The sequence below is a fragment of the Phodopus roborovskii genome, unplaced genomic scaffold (assembly GCF_943737965.1).
Source record: "Phodopus roborovskii unplaced genomic scaffold, PHOROB, whole genome shotgun sequence".
In the NCBI taxonomy this organism is placed as follows: domain Eukaryota; kingdom Metazoa; phylum Chordata; class Mammalia; order Rodentia; family Cricetidae; genus Phodopus; species Phodopus roborovskii.
Window position 1 is genome coordinate 4926910 of NW_026126459.1, and position 23697 is coordinate 4950606.

Below are 23697 nucleotides of genomic sequence, written 5' to 3' on the forward strand. Positions count from 1 at the left end.
ATCATAGCCCCAGACCATGCTTCTCTTTTCCCTATAGTCCCTAGAGACAGCCCTCAAGTACTGCAACTACATGTTTACCACTGTCTTTGTGCTGGAGGCTGTGCTGAAGCTGGTGGCATTTGGCCTGAGGCGTTTCTTCAAGGACCGGTGAGTGGCTGAGCCATACTAGGGCAAAGCAGGGTTGGGAAGAAGTTCTGATCTTTGAAGCAGCCTGAATGAGCCAGTAACATCTGGCTATTGATGGCCACAGATTCCTAGCTGCTAACTAGATCCCTGGACAGGAAGTGATTAAGTCTTGTTGAATGGATATGGGATACAGGCTGTCTCAGCTCATTTCCTGTGGGTCCTCTGTAACGTGAAGACAGATTATGGTCTTCCTGATGCTAATTTTTCAGAGGAAGCAGCTGAAGCTCAGAGCTTTCAGGTAGCCAAATGCTACCTGAAAGTAGTTTAGGATATTTAGATAGTTTAGGATTTAGACTTAGAAGTCAGAGTCCATGCCTCTTTCCCTACAGGAGGCCAGAGATGTTTCTTCAGTTTGGGCAGCTCCCTGTTTAGGGGCAGACTCATTGGTATCATAGAGGAAGGTTAGAAGGAAGGGTATTCACACATTATAGTGGGCCCCACAGGAGTGTGAAGTGCTGGGAGATGACCCTCCACTCAGGTGTGTCTGAGTCACTATGCTTTTCCCCTATTCCCACTGCTGCTTCAACTGCCTGCTGTACAGATGGAACCAGCTGGATCTGGCCATTGTGCTGCTATCTGTGATGGGCATTACACTGGAAGAGATTGAGATCAATGCAGCCCTGCCCATCAACCCCACCATCATCCGTATCATGCGTGTTCTGCGCATCGCCCGGGGTAAGTAGGAGACAGTACGGGACAGAGACAAGCAAGATCAGGAAGGGGATTCCCCATTGCCTAGGAGAGAGCACCTAGGAGTGGGTGAGAGGTAGAGCATGTTGACAAGAGGAGCTCTCTGCTGAGTAGGGCAGAGCAGGATCCAAAAGAAGTCCACATGTCACCCCTATGTGTGCACACCCAGCTGCCCACGCCCCTACTTGTTTACACCTGGGCTTCCTCATGGCAACACAATCTGTGCGGTCCAGCTTCAGGCTGTGCCACAAGGACTCGGTTCCAGGTTCATGTGCTACCTGGCATTTCTCCAGCACCATAGCAGGGACATGGTCCTCACCATGTCTTATAATCCCCCCTTTCTCTCCAGAAGCCTGTATCTCACCCCGAAAAGTTTTCCTACTTTCTCAAAATCTTATTGCCACAGCGAAGGCTGGGTGCTTTGTGCTCCCCTGCCCACCCCTTGCCCATTGCATCCACATTCTAAAGAGAGAGGTGTGCAGAGACATTTTGGGAGACACCAGAGTCCTTTCAACCTGAAGGGATAGGAAGGGGTGTGGATCCCTGTGTCTGTCATCTTTGACAAAGCAGTCATTTACTCATTTGTCCACACACTGTGTTCCCTTCACTCCACTGTACATGTTTTGTAGTCTTGGACTTTTCTGTATCCATTTTATGTTGTTTTGTTCACATAACCCTCACTCTGCAGCTGTAGCCATATTCTTTTTTTTTTTATATTTATCTGTGTACTTTGTGTAAATGGGTATTCTGTCTGCATGTACACTTGCACACTAGGAAAGGGCATTGGATTCCATGGGACTATAGTTATAGACAGTTGTGTGCTGCCATGTGGGTGTTGGGAATTGAACTCAGGACCTCTGGAAGAGCAGCCAGTACTCTGCTGGGCCATCACTTCAGACCCTGTAGTCATATTCTTATGTGGTGCCCAAGAGGGAATATGGACTGCTCTGTGTTCCCTCTCTTCTCTGAGTCCACACACTTGCAAGTACAGTACACACTTATAGCCCGGACTGACAGCCAGGGTTGAATGTCACCCACAGTGTTGAAGCTGTTGAAGATGGCCACAGGAATGCGGGCCCTGCTGGATACAGTGGTACAGGCTCTGCCCCAGGTAAGAGCCACACCCTCCTGGAACTCTGCCCCCAAATCCAAGGTTCATTATGTGGGGCTAGGCCCAGAATGATGCAGACTTTGATTTTTCTCCTCCCCAGGGTCCTCTCTTACTTTCTTTGGGAACTCACAACATCACCAGCACCCACTCTGTCCAGCCCTGTGAGGACTCTGAGGACCTATACAGTGTTTTTGGGATCCCCTAGATTGGTGGGGAGATAGACACTCAGGGCCCTATGGGAAGAGGCCCGTGTTCTGTTCCCTGGAGGGTGGAGGCTCAGGTTACTCACTAGGAAATCAGAGAAGGTGACTTTTGAGCTGGACCTTTATGGGATGATGTCATGTAATGGATGATGGGGTTCCCAGACAGCCTTCCAGGAGGGGAAATAGAAGCCCCAGGCTGAGTGAGAGGACAGTGGAAGGTGAGCTGGGCTCTGGCTCATAGAAGGGGGCATTTGTCAGCTCCCTGATACTTGAACAGTGTTAGTCCCTCTAGCCACACCCAGCCATGTTCAAGCATCTGTGCTGGCCTGACCCATGTACACATTCACTCATTCATCATGATTCACTTAGGGAACTTTATGCCTTGTAAAAATCAAAGATAGAACAAGGGAAGACAGAGGCAAGGTAGGTTCTCTTGGGGACCTCCACTGAAGACACCACTTAAGTCATGTTCTTGAGCTTTGTGTGAGCTTCTCAGTGTTGCAAGATAAGCCTCCCAGAGGCCACCACACAGACACTTTTTTTTTTGGTTTTTTGAGACAGGGTTTCTCTGTAGCTTTGGAGCTTGTCCTGGAACTCAGTCTGTAGACCAGCACACAGACACTCTTAAAGCAGAAAACAAACAAACAAACAAACAAACAAACAAACAAACAAAACCCCCAAACCAGAAGCCTTTATTGCCATCCAGTGACTGCATGGGAAACTCACCCAAGTCGTAAAACCCTGAGCTCTTGGATTTTTGTTTTTGTTTTTTTGAGACAGGGTTTCTTTGTGCAACAGCCCTGGCTGTCTCGGAACTAGCTTTGTAGACCAGGCTGGCCTTGAACTCACAGAAATCCACCTGCCTCTGCTTCCCAAGTGCTGGGATTAAAGGTGTGCACCACTGCTGCCTAGCAGCTCTTGGATTTTTATGCACAAAAAGCACATTCTGGTTGACACACTCCAGTTAGCAAGAAGTGGAACTGAGAAACCAAAAACGAGCAAGATTTGTACATTTAGGGACTTCCCTGAAACTGTGGTTGGGTCTTTGATGGGTAGGACTTTGTTCCCATTTGGAAGATTTTGCAGCCTATGTGCTGGGCTTTAAGCAGTGCCTCTGACAGGGTCTCAGTGTACTAAGGTCTGGAAACCCATTACATTCCCTACTGGTTCTATGGACATGAGTCAAACTGTGGCATCATCTTGGGGCAGGGGTTATATTGTCCCCTCAGCACTAACAATTTAACAGACTTTATTCTGTTTTATGTAGTTAGGTAGGCAGTTGAGCAAGCAGGGTTCCATAGTGAAGGCTAAAAGCAAAAAGATGTAAGTGGAATAGTTAACCAGAGGGAATTGATACCCATTGTCAGATGCTTGAAGTCTCTTTCTCTTTCTTCAGTGTTATTTCTGACCATGGCTAACTTTTTCTAATTATCCTGACTGGTCGGCATAGAAGCAACAGGTTTCTCCCAGTGCAATACAGAGACCCCCTTGTCTCTGCTAAGGAATCTACCTGAGTTTCTAAATGGGAAACAGAATTTTCCAGATTGCCTAGGTCTATGTTTATTTGAGTACTAATTTCCTTAAATTTGTATCCCCTACAATTAGGGCTAAAATTCCAACTCTAGTGGACCCTGATTTCATTCCCCTACCAAGAACAGAATGGGGATGGGGATGGCTTGCCACATACAAGGCAGTCAACCATCTAGATTTAGGTTGGCTTTGCCCAGTTCCTCATTACAGATGAGTACCTGTGGAATGGCACACATGAGGAATCAAAGGAGTGGGGTCTCCTCCACTGCAAACTGTTCAGAAGATGGACGCTTGGCTAAGCAAGCCAAGTAGTGGCTGGGGCCTGGAAATAAACTTGTCTGCTGTTCATGGAGTTTACTTACCATGTATGGTGACAGGAATCTGCATAGGGGAAGCTATCTAGCAGGTATCTTAGTGCCATTAAGCAGTCTTGGAGGTCTCCCAGGGTGAGTTTAGGTTGGCCCCATTTACAGTTTTCAGGGTTAGAAGTGGGGTGTAGGGTCTGACTAGTTCCTATCCCAACATTGTATGGGAGTTTGGTTATCATCTGGCAGTAGGCTGGCAGGGCTGATGGTTGAGCTTTCACAGAATTATACATGGGGCTGGTCCAGACGGCCTGATAATGTATCGCTGGAGCATCAGAATCTACCCTTTTGGGGTCTGCCTTTGGGAAGGCCTCTACAGAGTGCAGGATGGTTAGGAACAGTTCCTGACCCAAGCTTAATGTGTCAGCTTTTCACTAGCATGGCTACAGAGACAACTGCCCACAATCTGGCCAACAGGTAGGAATAGAATCCAAGTTTTTGTATGGGTAGGCCACTGGCTTCTTCCAGGGTCCTAGTGCCTGTGTAGTATCCTGGGCATCACTCACATATAAGTAATAAGACTTAGAGATGTCCGGGGGTGGGGGGGGCTAGGCTAGGCTTCTTGGTGAAGAAATGAGAGCCTTCTTCAAGGCCTCAGAAGCTCCTCATTCAGAATCAGTCCATTGTAGTGTCTGAGAGCCACCACATCAGTACTGGTATACAATGGTTTAGCTAGCTGCAAGATCCCTGGTACCCACAAGTGGCAATACATGACCTTCCCAGAAATTCCCACACTTGTTTCTTCATTTGAGGTGTGGGGATCAGTAGGACTGCCTATATTTGGCTCTGGGAAAGTATTCATTTACCTCTTTCCAACTTGTACCCCAAGTAAGTGACATGGGGTACACATAGTTTGGCCTTATTGGTTGAGATCTAGTATCCTGGGCCCTTCGCTGTCTCCATAAATCCCCTTCTTACATTCCTCCTCTGTTAATGAGGCTATGAGAATGTCATCCATGTACTGTATAGGATGCTCTTTGGATACCTCTGCTGAAAAGTCAGGAGGTCTTCACTTAAGACCTCATTGAAGAGTGTGGGAGAATTTTTGAACCCTTATGACAACCTAGTCCAGGTCAGTTGGCCTGTAAAGCCTCTCTTAAGATCAGTCCATTCAAAGGCAACATTGGGATGGCTTAGAGGTGCCAATATGAGGCAAAAGAAGGCATCTTTTAAGTCCAGAACTATATGTATTTGTTTTTCTGGTGGCAGAAGACTCAGGAGGGTGTAGAGGTCAGGAACCATGGGATCGGTGGTATTCACCCTTTTGTTTACTACTCTGGGATCCTTCACAGTTCTATAGTTCTTGGTGCCTGGTTTTAGGACTGGGATCAGGGAGTGTTCTAAGGGGAATGACAGGGAATGAGGATTTCTGCTTTTTGTAGACTGCTATTGTGTTTAACAATCCCCCTGTTTGGTTTCCTGGCTCACAGTGTACTGTTTGATTCATACATGTAAGGAGTAAGTTTTTTCCTCCCGCCGCTGGTCTTGTCCTGCCACCACACCAGCCCCAAATATCACACTGAGACTCTGTATTAGATATAATGCTGTTGGCCAGTTACTTGTTTCTTATCGGCTAGCTCTGTCTTAAGTATTATCCCATTTCTGTTAATCTATGTATTTCCACGTGGTCTCCTCTTACTGGAGAGCCGGCTGGCGTCCTGCTCTCTCGACTCTCCATCTTGACTCCTTACTATTTCCTCTTTCCTCCTTGTCTCCTAGTCCTGCCTATCTTGCTTTCCTATTGGTCAACAGTGCTTTATTCATTAACCAGTATGAGAAACATTTACAGAATGACATCTCCCATCACATACTTGGTAGGAGTACTTAGTAATTGGATGACAATTGGTGCTTAGTGGCCAGTCCTCATGAGTTATTCCCAGCCCATACTCCAGGGTACTGCTGCTTCAAATTATTCAGGTACACTGAAGTTTGAACATCAGTTTTGGGTACCAGACTTGGTCGGTATTCCTCTGATAGGGGGCATGTCACAAGAATGCAGGTTGGAGGATGGGTGGGATTCAAAGTAAGACGAGCAGTGACCTCCCCAAATGATGTGGGGGTCTGTAGTGTTTGTGATAAGTCTCTTCCAATTAGGGGGATGGGGAAATATGTCATGAATAAGAAGGGGTGGGTTATAGTACATTGTCCCAAGTCTACCGTCTGAGAAATTTTCCAGGAAGAGAGTAGTTTGTTTATTTCCAAAGGGAAAGCAACATGACTCATCTACAGTCTGACTGGAAAGCAAGGGCATTTGCTGGGAGAGATGTGATTTCTCCTAATGCACAGGGAAGGGGCTGTCCTGGGATGCACATAAATGTAAACAGGAAGTGAGCTGAGACCTGGACTTGAACATCCTGCCTGGGATCCATGCGTAGGCATGTGGTATACTGTGTCTTGTCTTGGTGTCTTGGCTTCCCCACCTGTGAGTGAGGATGTGACAGTTTCTCAAAGTTGGAGGTGTCTGACATTTAAAGCTCATCAAGTTCTTAGCAGGGCTCAGCTCATGGAAAGTGTGGCAGCTACAAGTGGGAATGAGGGTGTGGTGGTGATGGGGTGTGTCTAGCTCCTCTGACCCCTGGTCATCCTGCCAGGGCTCTGTAGGCTAGTACTAAGTTGACACAGGGTACATGGAGATACTGGAGAAGCCCCGGCTCAAGTAGGAGACACATGATGGTAATTACAATGACATAAGTATGTACCAAGTGACATATAGCTGTGGGCTTGTCCCTCAAAAATTTGCCAGCCTTAGTCCATGCTGTTAAATGGTGTATTCCCTGCTTTTTTCGCTGCTGCTATATAATACCTGGCAAAAGTGGTTTATGGAGGGAAGGATGTATTTTGGCTCCCAGTTCAGGGATACAGTCTATCACAGCAGGGAAGACATGGCAGCAGGAGCTTGAGGCAGCTGGTCAATTTGCATCTGCACTCAGGAAGCCAAGACAGATCAACAGTGGTGTCAAGCTCAGCCTCAACTGTTTACACTCAGTCTTCCCACCTCAGTTAGTCCAGTCTAGAAACTCCCTCAAAGACATGCCAAGATCCTCAGGTCCCATGTGAATCTAGGTTACGTCAAGTTGACAATATAAGCCACCCCAAATGGACAACGGTAGAGTGCTGTGAAAATAGAACTTCACGACGCCCAAATTCCCAAATATTGTGTATAAATGTTTGTTTTCATTTAATTGGACTTTGTTATATAAAATAAAATAAAAGAAAAAAAGAAAAAAAAAAAAAAGAAAATAGAACTTCAGCCCCTTCCCCCAGACTTTGCCCAATATAGATGGAGAAGAATTGGGGAAGGCTCCTCAGGGGAGGTGACCTGGACTGGGCATTGAGAAATGATGATGAGGGACTAACCATACAAGTCCAAGCATCTTCCCTGAAGAGGGACAGGATGCACACTCAGCAGTCCATTTCTATGTGGTTGGAATCAAGAAGCAGGAAGATCAGACTGTGAGGGGAGTGGGCAGGGGATGTCACAGTAGGCCTTCAGTTCTGGGACAAAACAGATGTGGGCTTTGTGCTGTGGGCTCTGTAAGCCACAGGAGTATTTGGACAAGAGGGCTCCAAGCAGGGGTGCCTCTGTGTGAATCTTGAAGGAAAGGCTGGAGGCAAGGAGGCAGATGAGGAGGCTGCTGGGACTCTCAGGCTTTCTAAGGGGCTGAGGGTGAGGGTAGGAGACTGATGGAAAAGACTGGATCCTGGTTAGGAAACACCACCAGCCAGGTCTGAGCAGGGCAGGAAGCTGAGCTCTGTGGGCCATGGTGCGACCAGGTCTTCCATAGCTACCAGGACCACATACTGTGGTTGCAGTGTCCACTAAGTGCTTGTGCATCCTTAATGTCATCAATTAGCCCACACTACAGTGTGGAGCGGCTGGGAAGGAAGCCTGCCTCTAGAGCAGTCTGTGATCCATGGAGTGGAAGGAGGGGGTGGGGAAGGAGCTTGCTTTATAGTGATCACCTCAAACGCCTCTCGTCTCAATTCATGGGAGCCTTTGGAAGGTCAGGAGGGATTTTCTTTGTAGGGCAGGAACACCTTCAGCCTCATCCACAGCATGAGGGAAAGGCAGTCTCCCACTGATGCCTGGGTTTGAACCAGGCTCGAAATCTGGGGCATTCTGTCCTGTAGGAGCCATGGGACAGGGGTGGCTGCATTTGTAGGAGGCTCTTGGCATCCCAGTGTGTGTGATTCCTTCACTAATTCTTTTTTGTGGCCAGCCTTGCCATGAACTCATGACCTGCCAGTCTCTGTCCACATGAGCGGGGCAGATGCACACCACTGTGCTCAGCTTTTACATGGCTGCTGACTGAAGCCAGGTCCCCACATTTGGGCACTTTACCCACTGAGTCATCTCTCTACTCCCTCATAGTTTTTTTTTGGGGGGGGGACAAGTGCTATGCTCATGGAAAAAGCTGTAAGCCTTCAGTTCTTATTCGGTAACTTGTGATTCACAAGTCTTGCCCTTCAGGAGATTACAAGAGGACAGCAGACATGGATACTCAGCCTGGTGCCATGATACAGAGCCTGGCCCTGCCTCTGTCTCCCTGGCCTAGGCCCTTCATCTCTACCCTCCTGCCCCAGGGATCCCCCCTTCACTGCCCTCCTCCAGACTGGGTCCTCCTCTTCCCCAGTCCTCCCCCTTCTCTTCTTGAATGCCAAAGGCCTCCAGCCCAGCCCAGTGCTGCGCATCTCTCCCCACAGGTGGGCAACCTGGGCCTCCTCTTCATGCTGCTCTTCTTCATTTATGCTGCCCTGGGAGTGGAGCTCTTTGGAAAACTGGGTGAGCAATGCCTAGGCTGGGCCTCAGCCCGCTGACGCCATTGTATGGGGAGATGCTGCAGTAGTAGGACTCCTCATCCAAACCCAGTCTTAGCATGGGGTATTTTCTGAGGCCCTGGCTCATGAATGTACATCAGATCTGTGTGGTGGAGTCCTGGATTCAAGCTGTCTGGTCTTCTGGGGAACCTCCATCCTCTGCTTCCAGCCACTTCCTGTCCTGAGTCAGGGCCACCCCAATAACAGAGCCAGCCCCACATATAAGGTCAGTTCCAGAAATCAGGGGTTCCCTGAGGGGCTGGCCCTCACCCGGCCACCTCTCTCAGGAGCTCCTTATTGGATAGAAGAGCCACATGCTTCTAAGACTGCTTCCGCAGCCAGTGTACCACTTCCTCCAGCCTCTGTTGTCCCATCTGTTGGCTGGGCACAGTCCATATGCATATGGTTATAGGGGGTGGTGCAGTTGGTGGACAGGCTGACCACCTTTCCCCTCTCAGTCTGCAATGATGAGAACCCGTGTGAGGGCATGAGCCGGCACGCTACCTTTGAGAACTTCGGCATGGCCTTCCTCACGCTCTTCCAGGTCTCCACAGGCGATAACTGGAATGGAATCATGAAGGTATTTATGGGCTAGCTGAGGGGGAAAGCAGGTAGTTTCAAGTCTTGGGGGGCATGGTGGTACTATTGCTGCAGACATAGTACTCTCTACACGCCCAATAACTGATTGTATGCAGGAGGAGAGTCAGGGACCAGAGACATCCAGGGACTTCCTTGACTCCAGTGAAATGAACCCATGCTTAGGTCAAGCAGGACCTTGCTGGGCTGGTCTGAAAAGCAGCAATGAGTGCCCAGGGAACCCCTTGCTTCTCAGATTTTCTTGTGGCTCTGAGAGGTGGGATCAGCCGCAGTAGGGAGTGAAGAGGGCCAGAGCACACCAGATTAGGACCCTAGGGACTTGACTGGAACTGAGGCAAGCTCAGGCCACTGTAAGCTAGATGGGCATGAAGGCAATGAAGGCAGCTAGGACTCTGGAGGAGGACTGAATCTAGGTCTTGTGGCATGCACATGCGTGCAAACGTGTGTGTGTGTGTGTGTGAGTGTGTGTGCGCGGGCATGCGTGCCTAACCTCTGTGCTGGGAAGGTAAGGTGTGTGGCTGGGCAGGTGTGGTGGGTGGCATTGACCCCACTAACCTCTCCCTGTGGTAGGACACTCTTCGAGACTGCACCCATGATGAGCGCAGCTGCCTCAGTAGCCTGCAGTTCGTGTCACCACTATACTTCGTGAGCTTTGTGCTCACGGCTCAGTTTGTGCTCATCAACGTGGTGGTGGCTGTGCTCATGAAACATCTGGATGATAGCAACAAGGAGGCCCAGGAGGATGCGGAGATGGATGCTGAGATCGAGCTGGAGATGGCCCACAGCCTGGGCCCTGGTCCCGGTCCTGGCCCTGGCCCCGGCCCCTGCCCCTGTCCTGGTCCGAGGTTGCCTACTAGTTCACCAGGAGCCCCAAGCCGTGGATCAGGAGGGGCAGGTGTTGGGGGTGACAACGAGGGCCCCCTGTGCCAGCACTGCTATTCTCCAGCCCAGGTGGGCAGTCTGAGAGGTGAATGGGGACTCAAAGGGCAGGAGCCAAGGGGCCAACTCGGCAGCTGGGCAGCTGGGCAGCTGGGCTGGGAGGTGTCCTATCTTTTGGGGTCCCTCTGTGTTCTGCTCTAAGGTAGGGCACTTCTGTGATGAGAGGCTCAGTCCCAGGCTATGGGCACAGAGAATGGGAAGGCAGCTCTGCTCCACCCACCCCAATGTCCGGGGACCCAGCCAATAATCCCACCTGTCCCTACCCTGCCCCATCCGCCTAGGAGACCCTGTGGCTGGACAGCGTCTCTTTAATCATCAAGGACTCCTTGGAGGGGGAGCTGACCATCATTGACAACCTGTCCGGATCCATCTTCCACCACTACTCCTCACCTGCTGGTTGTGACAAGTGTCACCATGACAAGCAAGAGGTACTGGCAGCCTGATAGGAGCTGGCTCCCTGGGAGTCGCCTGGGGTGAGGTGTTGGGGGAAGCTGTGACTCTAGGCCCCTAGAAGCATACTGATTCCACTGGTCATGAGGTTTGTCTGAGAAGTGCAGCCCTGTGGTGGGGCCTAAAGAGCCGAATCCTTGGCGCCTTGGATAGAAAAGGTTCACAGAAGCAATAGCTATTCCTCCTTGTGCTGCTGGGCAGCCGAGAGCCTTGTGTCCTTTCCAGGACATTTTGCCCTTTGTGAACCAAGAAGGGGGTCACTGGTGCCTGTTCTTCCCCAGTGGCGATGGTCCCCATGAGTATCTCAAAACTACTTTGGGGAGCTTGTCTGGCCTCCTCACAGAGGCAGCTCAGCTCTCCCACCCTGCCCCTGCTCAGGGGCCATCTCCCAGGTTTTAAAGAGCTCCTCCTATGCTCCAGCAATGCAGTCCTTGGCTCGTTCTAGGATCAGTGGCTGTGAGGTCATCCCCAAGGAGCCTTGGGCAGGAGCTGAGCATGTAGGTGGAGGTTGCTCAACTCTCCCACCTCACAGCAGAGACAGATTCCCCAGGACAGCAGATCTTGCAGGGATATGCAGTGCAAGTGACCCTCATAGCCCTCAGAGGAGTCACACCCAACCCAGCTGTGTGGACACTTGGTCTGGGGCAAGTGGACAACAGAGCTCCATAGCTCATGTATCATGGCTACTTGTGTGTTCAAACACCAAGGTGGGCCGCTCAGACCTGGTTTCCATTGGGGGTGGCCCCAGGGCCATCATGTGTCACCCAGGCTGAGATCCTACCCAGAGTGGGCCCACCACCCATGCCCAGCAGGCCTGTGAACCACTCTGATCACTGCCCCATGTCCTTTCAGGGACCTGTTGCTCAGCGCTCCAGGCCCAGGCTGCCCCATCCCAGCCCCAGGGTGACCCGAGGCCACCACCTCCCCCTGCAGGTGCAGCTGGCTGAGACAGAGGCCTTCTCCTTGAACTCAGATAGGTCCTCGTCCATCCTGCTGGGGGATGACCTGAGTCTTGAGGACCCCACAGCCTGCCTACAGGGCCCCAAAGAGAGCAAGGTAAGTGGCTAGGAGTCTCCTTGCATTGCTCTCCATGTGCGATGCCTGGGTATACTGTTCATCAAACCATGCTGGGCTTAGGTGGGGTACAATTTAGGTAACTGAGGCTACATCTAGAGTCAGACATCTAGAGTCAGATATCAAGTTGCAGGTTGGGAAATTGTGAGCCCATGTTTCAAAGTGGACATCAGGTAGCTCTCAAGGAACTTGTAGAGCTGAGAAAGTCTGGAAAGAGATGCCACAGCCATCTGCTCTGTCTGCAAGAGGCAGTGGCCAGAGAGGAAGAACTCCTCTCCACAAGAATGAATGTGGAAACTGTGTTATGGCAAAGGGAGGGGCCCAGCACATGTTCTGTTCTGATGCCTTCACCCTGAGTGACTGCTACACTGAGTTAGTGTTTGGTTATGGATATGAAGAAGACCCAGTGCTGTACTCAAAGCCTTTAGAGTCAAGAAGGGAGAGGGCAGGGGAACCACAGCTGCTTGGAGGCATCCAAGAAGGCTTCCTAGAGGTCAGAACCTTCCACTTGACTGGAAGGTAGTGAGTGCTGGTCAGGTGGAGGAGGCACGAGGAAGGGCTTCCTAGGTAAGGATGGGGATAGCTATGCAGGAGCCTGCCTCTGTCTTCCTCAACTTATTGATCACCTACCTCCCTTGCCTGCAGGGTGAGCTAGAGCTTCCAGAGCCCTTGCAGGCAGAAGACCTGGATGAATGCTTTTTCCCCTTTGCTAATGCGCCAGTGTCTGCAGGCCCAGAGAGTCTGCTGTGTGAGATGGAGGCCATCCCATTCAATCCTGTCCAGTCCTGGCTCAAACATGAGAGCAGCCAAGGTAAGCATTGCAAACTTACCAGCTCCCCGCACCCAGATCCTAAACATCTGTTTTATGAGAGAGGTGGTAAAGGGTTGTTTCCCCCAGAAAGAACCAAATGACAATTAGAGAAAGAATCAGGCCTGATACAGTAGTGATAAAAGAGTAGTCAGTGAGCTAAGGATAGCTGAAGCATGGGCTACAGGAAGTGTGCTGAGCTTCCTGTGTTCCTTGATGAACTGGGAACTAGGTTGTCACGCACAGCTGAAGGAAGATTTGTAGATTATTGAGTTTGGGCAGAGAATAATCCGAAAGGTGTTTATACACACAAGGTGATGCAATGACTGGAAGATTGGCATTTTCAATGGCCTTTTGATAAAAAAGATCTTTACCCAAAACCCCCTTGGATAGCTGGTTTGTGTTTTGGGATATGGCAAGGGACTGAACTGGCTTGCCTGTCATTTGGGCTCCCTCTTGGAGGATGACAAGAATCTGGGTGGCATCACTGGCTGGGTGGGGATAAAGGGAGACAGTTCAACACAAGAGTGACCTCTAAGGCCCCAAACTCAACCCTAAAATGTCTTCTGGGATGTCTGGGTGACTGGCTTTTCCACAGACCCATAGCCAGTGACCTCTACAGAGTATGATGGTTCAGATGCCAGGACCCTACATTTCCTGATCTCAAAACCTGAGCCCAGGTTCTGACCCCAGAACCTGTCTGTGAGGAAGTTTCCATTAACATAATGGAGTATTATGTTAATTTGTATATCCCTGCCTCAGGCTCACCCAGCCTGGCCTTGTGGAGCAGACCAGGCCCATACAGCTGCTTCTGTACCCTCAGTGCAGGGCCTGGCCCATACCTGAAACTCTATCCTGTGTTGTTCAGGAGGGTCCCCCCAGGTCTGGCTTGGCCATGTGGGTTTTTCAGAGTCCAAAGGGTGATGAATCTTAGTGACTGAGTACCTACTATGTGCACAGTGCTGGGCTAGGTGCTCAGTACTTGCTGTTAGCCCCACAGCCCTCCTCTTGTGTTTCTGTTCTCATTGCTGTGACCAAATGCCTGGTGAAGTTAACTTAAGGAAGCGTTTATTTTGGCCCACAGGTCAAGGGTATAGTCCATCATGGTAGGAAGGCATGGCAGCAGGAGCTTGGGGCAGCAGATCATGTGGCATCCACAGGCAGGAAAGAGACAGATGCACATTGGTACTCAGCTCATCTCTCTTGTGTTCAGTTCAGGACCCTGGCCTGTGGGATGATGCTGCCCACAGTTAGGGTGGGTCTTCTCACCTCAATCCAATCTAGAAACTTCCTCACAGACAGGTTCAGAGTGCTTCTCTTTGGTGACTCTAGAGCTTGTCCAGTAGACATGTCAACATACCTCTACTGGGTGTGTACCTGCTCCCATTTCCAGAGGAAGAAGGCTCAGGAGTCTGGCCTGGAGTCTGGTCTGCTGGGCTTTGAAAGCAGCATTCTGCTCAAAGCCTGTCCTTCCAGGGGTCACACCAGAAGTGTTTCTTGCTCTCACAGCAAAGAAACTGAAGCTTCAACTCGGAGTCTTGCCCAGAGTCTTACAGCCAGTGTCAAGTAGCCCAAGTGAGGGCTTCGTGCCCACATCCTGGGCTGTTCCCAGCACCTCCTCTTCCTCCCCTGCAGCACCCCCAAGCCATTTCTCCCCGGATGCATCCAGCCCTCTCCTGCAGATGCCTGCTGAGTTCTTCCACCCGGCTGTGTCCGCCAGCCAGAAGGGACAGGAACCGGGCATGAGTGCGGGGACCCTGCCCAAGATCGCCCTTCAGGGCTCCTGGGCATCCCTGAGGTCACCGAGTGTCAACTGCACCCTCTTGCGTCAGGTACAGGCACCTCCTGGACTCTGAAGAGTATCTGGGAACCAGGGATGATGGGAGGGGGGAGAACAGAATGCAGCCAGGGCAGTGGACTCTGGGAAAGTTGGGGAGCTTCTGAGACTTGGGAGGAGAGGTGATACTAAGGTGAACATATGAGCAAGACCAGCTTCTTAGGGGCACCCAGGTTGTCAGGACAGCTGAAATGGGGGCTCTAGCTTGAGATGAGGGCAAGAGAGGCACCGAGGAGGCTTTGTGGGGTGACACGGTGCTGGGATCAGGGACCGTGTCTTGAGTGCTCTTGATGGGTGGTAGGGGTGTCATTGCTAGACTGCTTGTAGACTATAGATTGCTTGATCGCAGAGGGGCAGGTTGGGAAATGGGGAAGTCTTGGCTCCCCAAGTATGATCTCCTGTATCAGGATGACTGGAGCCACAGCCCCCATGCCATCTGGGCACAGAGGGCCCCTGGAGCGTGAAACAAAAATCCACCAGCACGTTTGGTGGGCCATGTATAATCCTATATAACAGCGGAGGCTGGCCTGTAGGCTTCCTAGTAATTACTTAGTCAGACATAGTTAATTTCTGGTTTCACTATGCTGTGCTCTGCAACAGGTAATGGACTCTGACTCCTTGCCTCCCATGGAGGACAGTTTGGGGTTTAAAGTGTGTGTGTGTATGTGTTGTGTGTGTGTGTGTGTGTGTGTGTGTGTGTGTGTGTGTGCTTGTGCATGTATGTATTGCAGAAGGAAAGATGGCCAAGCATATGAGTGCTGGGAGTATAATCATCTCTGGGGAACTGAGGAATGGCGGGGGAGCAAATAAAGGCTGGAGAGAGGATGCGAGCAGCTGGGATGAGGCAGGGCTACTTAGAGCAGGCAGACAGGCTTGTGAAAAAGGGAAAGGATTATAAAAGTAATGCTGGAGATGTGGATGGATGAGAGTCATCTGGGAACTATGAGAGGGAAGGGCTTGATGTTGACATTGGGACTAGGAAAGATGGCTCAGGCTTCAGAGAGGACAGGGAGCCTACATGAGGTTTCTGTGGTAACTGTTCTGAGAGATCCTGGGGGATTGCTGATGTGGCAGAGGGGATGTTGTTGGATCCTGGATACACTGAGAAGGGAAGCATCCTGGGTCCCATCATCAGACTGCCCACTAAGGGCCAGGGAGCCTCAACCCTTCTTATTTCCCTGCAGGCTACTGTGAGTGACCCATCACTGGATGCCAGTCCTAGCAGCTCAGCAGGCAGCCTGCAGACCACATTGGAGGACAGTCTGACACTGAGCGACAGTCCCCGACGTGCTCTGGGACCACCAGTCCAGGTGCCAGGGCCACGAGCTAGCCTGTCACCAACCACCCGGCGCCGCCTCAGCCTGCGGGGCCGTGGCCTCTTTAGTCTACGTGGCCTGCGTGCCCATCAGCGCAGCCACAGCAGCGGTGGCTCCACCAGCCCCGGCTGCACCCACCACGACTCCATGGACCCCTCTGATGAGGAGGGCCGAGGGGGCACAGGTGGCGGGGGTGCGGGCAGTGAGCACTCTGAGACCCTCAGCAGCCTGTCACTCACATCTCTCTTCTGCCCACCCCCCATGCTGCCACTCCCGGGCCTCACCCCTGCCAGGAAGTTCTGCAGTACCAGCAGCCTGGCGGCTGGACCTGGCCGTCCTGGTGTGACTGTCTCAGCCCGAGGCTTGGCCAGGAGCCCCTCATGGGCTGCAGACCGCAGCAAGGACCCACCAGGCCAGGCCCAGCTGGCCTCAGGCTTGGGCTCCTCAGCCCCTGAGCCACAACCACCTCCTGGGAAGCTGGAGTCAACTGATGCAGCAAGCAAGAGGAAGAGATGAGGGGCTGCAGGGGCTGCCGGGCACCTGCCACCTGCTGTCCGCCCGCCTGCCCCATCTTGCCTTCTTTTACCTCAGGAGCCAGGGAGCAGACAGCAATACTTTGCCCATACCTGGGAGTGGCATAGGGGGCAGCTAGCGCCAGGCCACTGGGCAGGCGACTGAGGAGGGTCTGGGTTAGCCAAGGCTCAGGTGTGGTCCCACTCATGGCCCTTCCAGTGCATATGCAGATATATACATATTATATATATATATATATAGACAGACATATATTTATTTATTTTTTTTACTAAGAGCTTATGAATCCCAGAAAGTGCTAAAGTTGAGAGCAGGCTAGGGCCCAGACAGGGGTCTCGGCTCTTGGTTAGGACACAGGTCCTCACAGCACAGACCCTCCTAATGCGGCATCGGTGGCTGTCATTTTGGGTATCTCCCTGAGTTGAGAGCAACTTGGGAGGATGTTCAGGGCCCAGGAGACAGAAGAGAAGCAATTCAGGGTGCACTTTTTTCCCTTTTAAAGAAGAGGCGCTGCTAAGTTCCCCAACCTCTACCCACATGTCGGGTTGTCAGTCCTGTCTCTCGGACTATAGTGTCATTGTGAAGTCTTTTGTAGACACTCTTGAGATACAAACTTTCTTAGTTAGCCAGCTAGATGTTCTCTTTAGAAAAACCAGGGGTTGGGGTTTTAGTCTTATTTCTTAGAGCAGGGTTGGGGGAGAGAGCAGTTCTGAGGCTGGACGGGGGCTTAGGAATGCAGGTTAAGTTTTGATTTCTGTGAGCATTTGGGGGGACAGTTCAACCGCCCCCAGGGAGGCAGCAAACAGGAATAATTCATGCAAGAGAGAGGACGGGTGAAGGGGTCCGTGGCACCTGCTTGGCTCACCCAGATTCCCCATGCTTGGGTTGTCAGCCACACGAGAACTTTCTTCTTTTTATCCTCTGTGAAGTCCTCAAATTGCAGCAGTTCCTGGGCAACCCCATCCCTGCCCCAGTGGTGTTTGGGGGTAACAGTAACTCTAAAGGGGGTTCTGAGCACCTGTCTAAACCCTGGCTCCAGCCTTTCCCCGCCTCAGCCAGTTACCCAGACGTTCACACCCTCTGCCTCTTGCTTGCCCGTTTAAAGCTGCAGATAGGGCCTCATGATGGCAGTGCTTCCTGGATGAATTCAGGATGGGAGGGCTTTTATTATTGTTGTTGTTGTTGGAATGGCTACCTATTTATTTCAAAAAACAGACTGCATCGAGCCTGTGCTTTTCAAAGCTCAGCTCTAAAGCAGGTTGGTTTAAAATCAGCTTGAAGAGTAAGGCATGCTGGGGCAGGGGTGGCCTACTGAGAAGGCAGTGATATGGGGTGCTCATCTAGATTGCCAAAGGTTGCCCTGGGTCCTGCTAAGAGCATGTGTGTATCTTGTCCCTGCTTCCAAATCCTGATTTCACAGAAGTGGGCCTCTAGCCAGGCTAGTGAGCTGTGGCTGTCTGTAGGCTCTGGGGTATTCCAGTCTGGCACAGGGACTCTGAGGCTGGGCACAGTGGGGAGGTGAGGAGGAAAGAGATGTTGAGGGGTGCTGCCTGCAAAGCCCTTCTTAGAGGTGAGGCGTGGGAAAGTGGCATAAACCCACTTTACATCTGGGTAAACTGAGACTCTGGGTAAGGGAAGCAGAGATTCAGCCCTGGCAGCAAAGATCCCAGGGCATCTGTGAAGGGCACTAGCCTGAACATCTGAACTGTGCACACACAGCCATGGTTGAAGGGAGGGTGGCTCCAAGGGCCCAGTGTGTAGTAGGCGGTGATGTAGAGAGGGCAGGGCGGGCCCATAGTGTTCAGGCTTTACAGCAGTGGTGTTTGATAGCATCCGGCACCCTCTGCTTTCTGGGTACAGCGTCAGTCATCCAGCTCAATCTTCAGGGTGCCCCTGAGTGTGTGTTTATGCTTCTCTTCCACAGCTCTCTCCTTGTCATGGCTCTGAGGCTGGGCAGAGATGTTCAGGCATCTACACCTTTACACTGGGCTGTGTGACCCCCAGAGCAAGCAGAAATGCTGAAGGTGTTTTAGGGAAATGGCCAAGGTTTAAGTAAGGGCTGTAGCTGGGTACATCTAGAGAGAACAATTATCTGAGCCCAGAAGCACAGAAACTACCAGAGACTATCCAGGGTAGGTTTCCCTAGGACCAATCTCAGGTATTTGGCCTTGTGTCTATGAGTGGTGAGTCAGGAACCAGGAAATCTGTGAGCTTCTGGCAAGATGAGTTGTAATGGGCAAGGATTGGGCGTGTGACCCTTCAACACTGTGGCTTGGGGCTGTGGCCTCAGGCCAAGTCTGTCCATCACCAAAGCACAAACTCCCCCAATCCACATGGGCCTGGATGCGAGGAGAATAGAGACACAGGCACTGATGCCCTAACGCTGTTAATTTGCCAGGCTCTATAGCATCTGTAGAGAAGGGTCTGGAGCCAGACAGAGCCTGCCCTGCCTTCTTGCTATCTCCTGCTCTGGTCTAGGCAGTCCCTCTGAGGAGGATGAACTGCGAGCAATACTCGTCCATCTGCTTGCCCCCAATATTTCTCTTAGAGCTCCCAGCGCCCAGAGTCATCACCAGCCCCTTTTGCTACTCTGTGTAAGGGCTTGGGGTCTTAGACACACATATTCTTTTCTTTTTCTTTTTGTCATTGTGCAATAATTAGTGTCCCTGGCAGAGCTGGGGCCTGGGAGGAGGCAGAGGCCACCTTGTCTGGCAAGCCCCCAGCCCAGTTCTGCTGCTGTGACTCTAACTTCTGGTCACTGTACAGTTTCTACAGTGTGAATGAGCTTCCCTCTTAGTCACTGAAGGCGCTGGTCCCTGCTGGCCCAGATGGCCCAGGTGTGGAGAAACCAAGCTGAACCGCCAGCCAGCGTTGTTTTGAATAAAACTCCAGAAACTATTGAGGACTTTCTTCATGTCTCTTCCTTCCCTACAGGGTTGGGATTGTGCTGCCTGCACCCATTCTCCACCCCCCATCCTCCGCCCCCGTTTCAAGGGAAGAATGATGGTGTCTTCATGCTGCAGCTGTGGGATCTGGGGTTTTGGGGGATTCAGCGACCCTGTAATGGGATCCTCTTGTAATCTGGGTGGGGCTTCAGGGCTGGGAATGGGGCAGGGAGAAGTCAAGCTGCTTACTCTTGACACTAGAACCTGAGTTCATAGAGTTGGCATTGTGAGGACTCACAGCTGCAGAACACAAAACCTAACTCAGATGGGCTTAAGAGCAAAAGATGGGGGCTGGAGAGACGCTCAGAGGAAAGGAGTGCCTGCTGTTTGCCTTGGCCACTATTCTGTTGCTATGAAGAGACCCCATGGTCACAGCAACTTTTACAACAGAGAGGATTTAATTGGGGATGCCTTACAGTTTCAGAGGCTTAGTCCATTGTTATCATGGTAGGGAGCATAGCAGCATGCAGGCAGACATGGTGCTGGAGGAGGAGCCGAGAGTTCTACATCTGAGTATTCAGGGAACAGGAAGAGAGAGTGACCCTGGGCCTGGCTTGTGCTTTTGAAACCTCAAAGTCCAGCCCCAGTGACACACTTCCTACAATAAGACCACAGCTTCTAATCATTCTCAAGTAGTGCCATTCCCTAATGATCAAGCATTCAAATATATGAGCCTCTGGGGGGCCATTCCTATACACTGCTCTTGTAGAAGCCTGTGGTTCACTTCCCAGCACACATGTCAGGTGGCTCACAACTGCCTGTTAATTCCAGTTCCAGGGGATCCAACACCCTCTTCTGGTCTATGTGAGTACTGCATGCTTATGGTGCACATAAACACACACACACACACACACACACACACACACACACACACACACACACACAGTCTTAAAGAATAAAAGAGCACAAGAGAAGAAAAGAGAGAAATGAGAGGGAACATGGACACGGATGGAAATAATTTAGTGGTTCAAGTTTTTAAGAATCCCAGGCATAGTGTGGGCTTCAGGAGGATCAAAGGCTTCAGCCAAGTCAATAGGACACAGTCTTGCTACCTCCTGACTTTGTTGTTTATGTGTTTGTTTCTTCTTCTCTGAGGCCACCAGCAGTCCCAGGCTTGAGCTTCCCCACCTCTCTATGGGAAGATCCTCATTCAGCTTTGCTCAGAGTTAATTAAGGAGCACACCATCACCATGCCACAGAGACACTGTGCTGGTACTGGCCAGGTCTCACCACTGCTCATTCTGGGATTCAGGGCATCTGTGGCTGCTGAACCAGAGTTATGAAGTAAGATCTATGACCTGCCCTCCTGATTAGCTTCTGGGAATAGTGGCTTCTAATCTTTACCTTCAACAGGAGGCCATGGAGCCCTCTGATGGACAGGTCAGATGTTGCCAGCTGGGAACACAGGAATAGCCAAGCTGACAAGTTGAAGGAGGGTGGACACCTGTCTCTTGAGTATGCCCATCCCTTAGAGGTTCATATAGGCTCTGGGGGTATCAGGATAGCAGGTATGGCCTCATTCAAGGCACCCCCTTCCCTGAGGACTCTATAGGTAGGGGTGACCTAGGCCGGGACTCCTGACCCATCTTCCTTCATTAGCACCCTTGGTCTCTGCATCTCTGGAGTTCCCTGTCCATTGATTCTGGAAGCTTCTGGAAACAAAGGAAACTAGTGTATTGTGACAGGAGGGGTAGGCAAAGGCGGAGGTATGTGGCTGCAGTGCCATCCAGACTTGCTCTCAAACCAATGAGGACACTGGAACCCCTTTAAAAGTCTTCCCAGCTTCAGGCATCTGCCTCATTGCAGGGGCAGGGTTGATATATGTGTAGGCAAATGTGTGCTTGCCTGCTTGAGGATCTGTGTATCTATGTGATGGCTGACAGTGTGTGCATATGTGAGCCTGTGAATGTGTATGCAAATGCCTGCCTCAATGCCTCTGGTTAACAGGCCTTAGCTTGGTTCAGAAGAAGCCTTACCCCCATTCTACAGATGAAACAAAGCAAGGCACTCTTTAGAGCAGGCTGGATCCTGAGTCCATATATGAGCTCTTGGGATATGTGATTTGGGACCAGTACCTCCAAGCTGAGCCTTGTTCCCGGAGAACCTCGCTGATGTAGGTACCATGCCTGGGAGAAACCCCAGCAAGCCTTTCTCAAGATGCTTCTCTCAGCCTATAATCGTGGACCTGCAGATGACTCCTCTGGATGCTCTCTGGGGGTGGCCTCTGATCAGCCCCTCTCAGATCCTCGGCTTCAGAAAGCACAGCCATTGGTGAGGCTCCTGGTACTCTAGCATGGCCTTGATGCCTGCCTCCACCTCCTCTGATGTTAGCCCATGACCAAGCCAGCATCTCTGCGGAGTAGCTTTTCTCTTCCTCTCATCACTGCCATCCACTCAAGCCCCATTATCCCAGATGGCCTTGGGCTGTTACAACACTCCCCAGTCCTGCTCCACCAGTCCCCAACTACCTTGCCTCTCACAGCCCTGGGATAAAACCCTGGCCCCTTCCTTCCTTGTCCCCTGCCACCCCTCTTGCAGCTCCTCTCTCCTGTCTAACCCCCTCTGCCCCTTGAGTTCTATGTTCCGGACTTCAGGGAGACTTCTTAGAGTGAATGCAGGGCTTTCTATTTCCTTGCCATCTGACTTGTGTGGGTGCTGCCATGCTACAATGGCATCTCAAGTGCTGGGAATTCACTTCCAAGGGTTCCTCTTTCATACGTAGCTGGGAGCTCCTAGAGGGCTTTGTTTCTGTGCCTTGGAGGACAGCTCTGAGCTGGGCCAGGTGAGAGTCATAGATGGAATTTGTATGGGTAGTTGGATGGATGGATGAAGCGATGAAGGAAGGAATAAACAGGGACAAGGCGATGTGGCCAACTGGGAGGGTTGGGGGCAACTCACCCACCTTAGGGCCAGTACTCCTGGTAGCAAGGACAGTGTGGATGGAGGGGAGACTGGCTAGTTGGAGCAGTCCAGTGGCTGGGTGGAGTGGGCAGTAGACATATAGGAGAGCCTGCCAGGACTCATTTTGTTGAGTTCCCAGTGTGGGGTTGTGGACAGAGAATCACTGTGTGCCACTGGCCACACTGTAGCTCTCTCTCCCCCTAATGCTCTTTTTGGCTCCATATCGTTTCCAGGGCCTGCACTGTTTGCTTGGCAGCTCCAACTCTGCGGCTCCTTCACTGTGCAGGTGGCAGGTGCAGAAAGGCATCCTCAAGTGCAGGACCAGCCCATTGAGCCGCCAGGGTAATAGCATATGCTGTCTTCCGGTCACACATTTATTGGTCAGTGGAAGGAAGAGGGACAGTGTGAGAGCGACAGCAGCTGTTAGGGCCACAGCAAAGCAACTGGTAGGTCCTGCCTCAGCTCCTCCCACCCCAGCAAGGAGACTGACTGACAGGTGAGAAGTGTGCAGCTCCACCCACTGTGGCAGGGGTGAGCAGACCTGAAGCCTGGGCAGGTCTAGCATCTGGCTGAGTGTCACCTTCATCTTGTCCTTACTCGGTTTCCTTCTCTACCCATTAGCAATAGGATTAGAAGCCAGTAGCTGCCAAGGAGAGACTGGCTTAAAACAATAATGTAAGAAACGTTTTAAGAGAGTGACAAACTTCAGCCATCAGCATTTTTTATTTAGACCTGAATTCATGAATTTTAACCAAATAAACAGACATATTAGGTATTCATATATGTACCATTATGCAAAACCAGTATTATGGCTGTAATGAAAATTAGATTCTACTTCAGTGGTGGTATTCCAGGAGGGCATGCATCCTCTGGTTTACAGCGCTGTGACCTCTGGTTGCTGTTGCCATGGTAACTGTGCTGCCATGGGAATGTGTGGACCAGAGGCTGGGCTTGTGGGGTAGGGTGAGGACAGACCTGTATTCCAGCCCCCTTTTGTCAACTCTGTACCTCAAAAAAGGAGGGGACTAGTGGCCAGTGTGAGAGGCTGGCAGGCAGACAGTAGGATAATAGGGGCATAGCACGTCCCCTCGTGTTTACCTCCCTCTTCCCCTCTGCACTAGGCAGCTCTTTTGTAGAGACAGTCTTGATATTTTTCAGTTAATACTAGCCGAGTGTCTACTGTGTGTCAGACCTGTGCTAGGCTCTGGGGATATAGCAACAGGTGCCTGTGCTTGTGGAAGCCACCATGTCAGATGGGAGGCACAGATGCACCCTGCCTCTCAGAGCAAGGGACAGATTATAGACAGAAGCAAGGTCATCTTAGATCATGAGGTGGAGGAGTGACTGTTGGTCCATCTTTCTAACAGCATGGTCTTGGGGAGGGCATGACGGGAAT

General features: G+C 51.2%; 1 protein-coding gene across 1 annotated transcript in view; it reads left to right on the forward strand.

The window, feature by feature from the left end:
- Window positions 1-16678, forward strand: part of Cacna1i (calcium voltage-gated channel subunit alpha1 I) — a 108985-nt gene extending 92307 nt beyond the window's left edge. Inside the window, exons 27-37 of the mRNA XM_051189417.1 lie at window positions 38-147; window positions 728-861; window positions 1917-1987; window positions 8790-8868; window positions 9362-9483; window positions 10071-10451; window positions 10721-10867; window positions 11823-11945; window positions 12609-12774; window positions 14407-14603; window positions 15793-16678. Coding sequence (XP_051045374.1) covers window positions 38-147; window positions 728-861; window positions 1917-1987; window positions 8790-8868; window positions 9362-9483; window positions 10071-10451; window positions 10721-10867; window positions 11823-11945; window positions 12609-12774; window positions 14407-14603; window positions 15793-16440 — 2178 coding nt within the window. The 3' untranslated portion in view covers window positions 16441-16678. The remainder of the gene's footprint in view (window positions 1-37; window positions 148-727; window positions 862-1916; window positions 1988-8789; window positions 8869-9361; window positions 9484-10070; window positions 10452-10720; window positions 10868-11822; window positions 11946-12608; window positions 12775-14406; window positions 14604-15792) is intronic.
- The last annotated feature ends 7019 nt before the right edge of the window (window positions 16679-23697 follow it).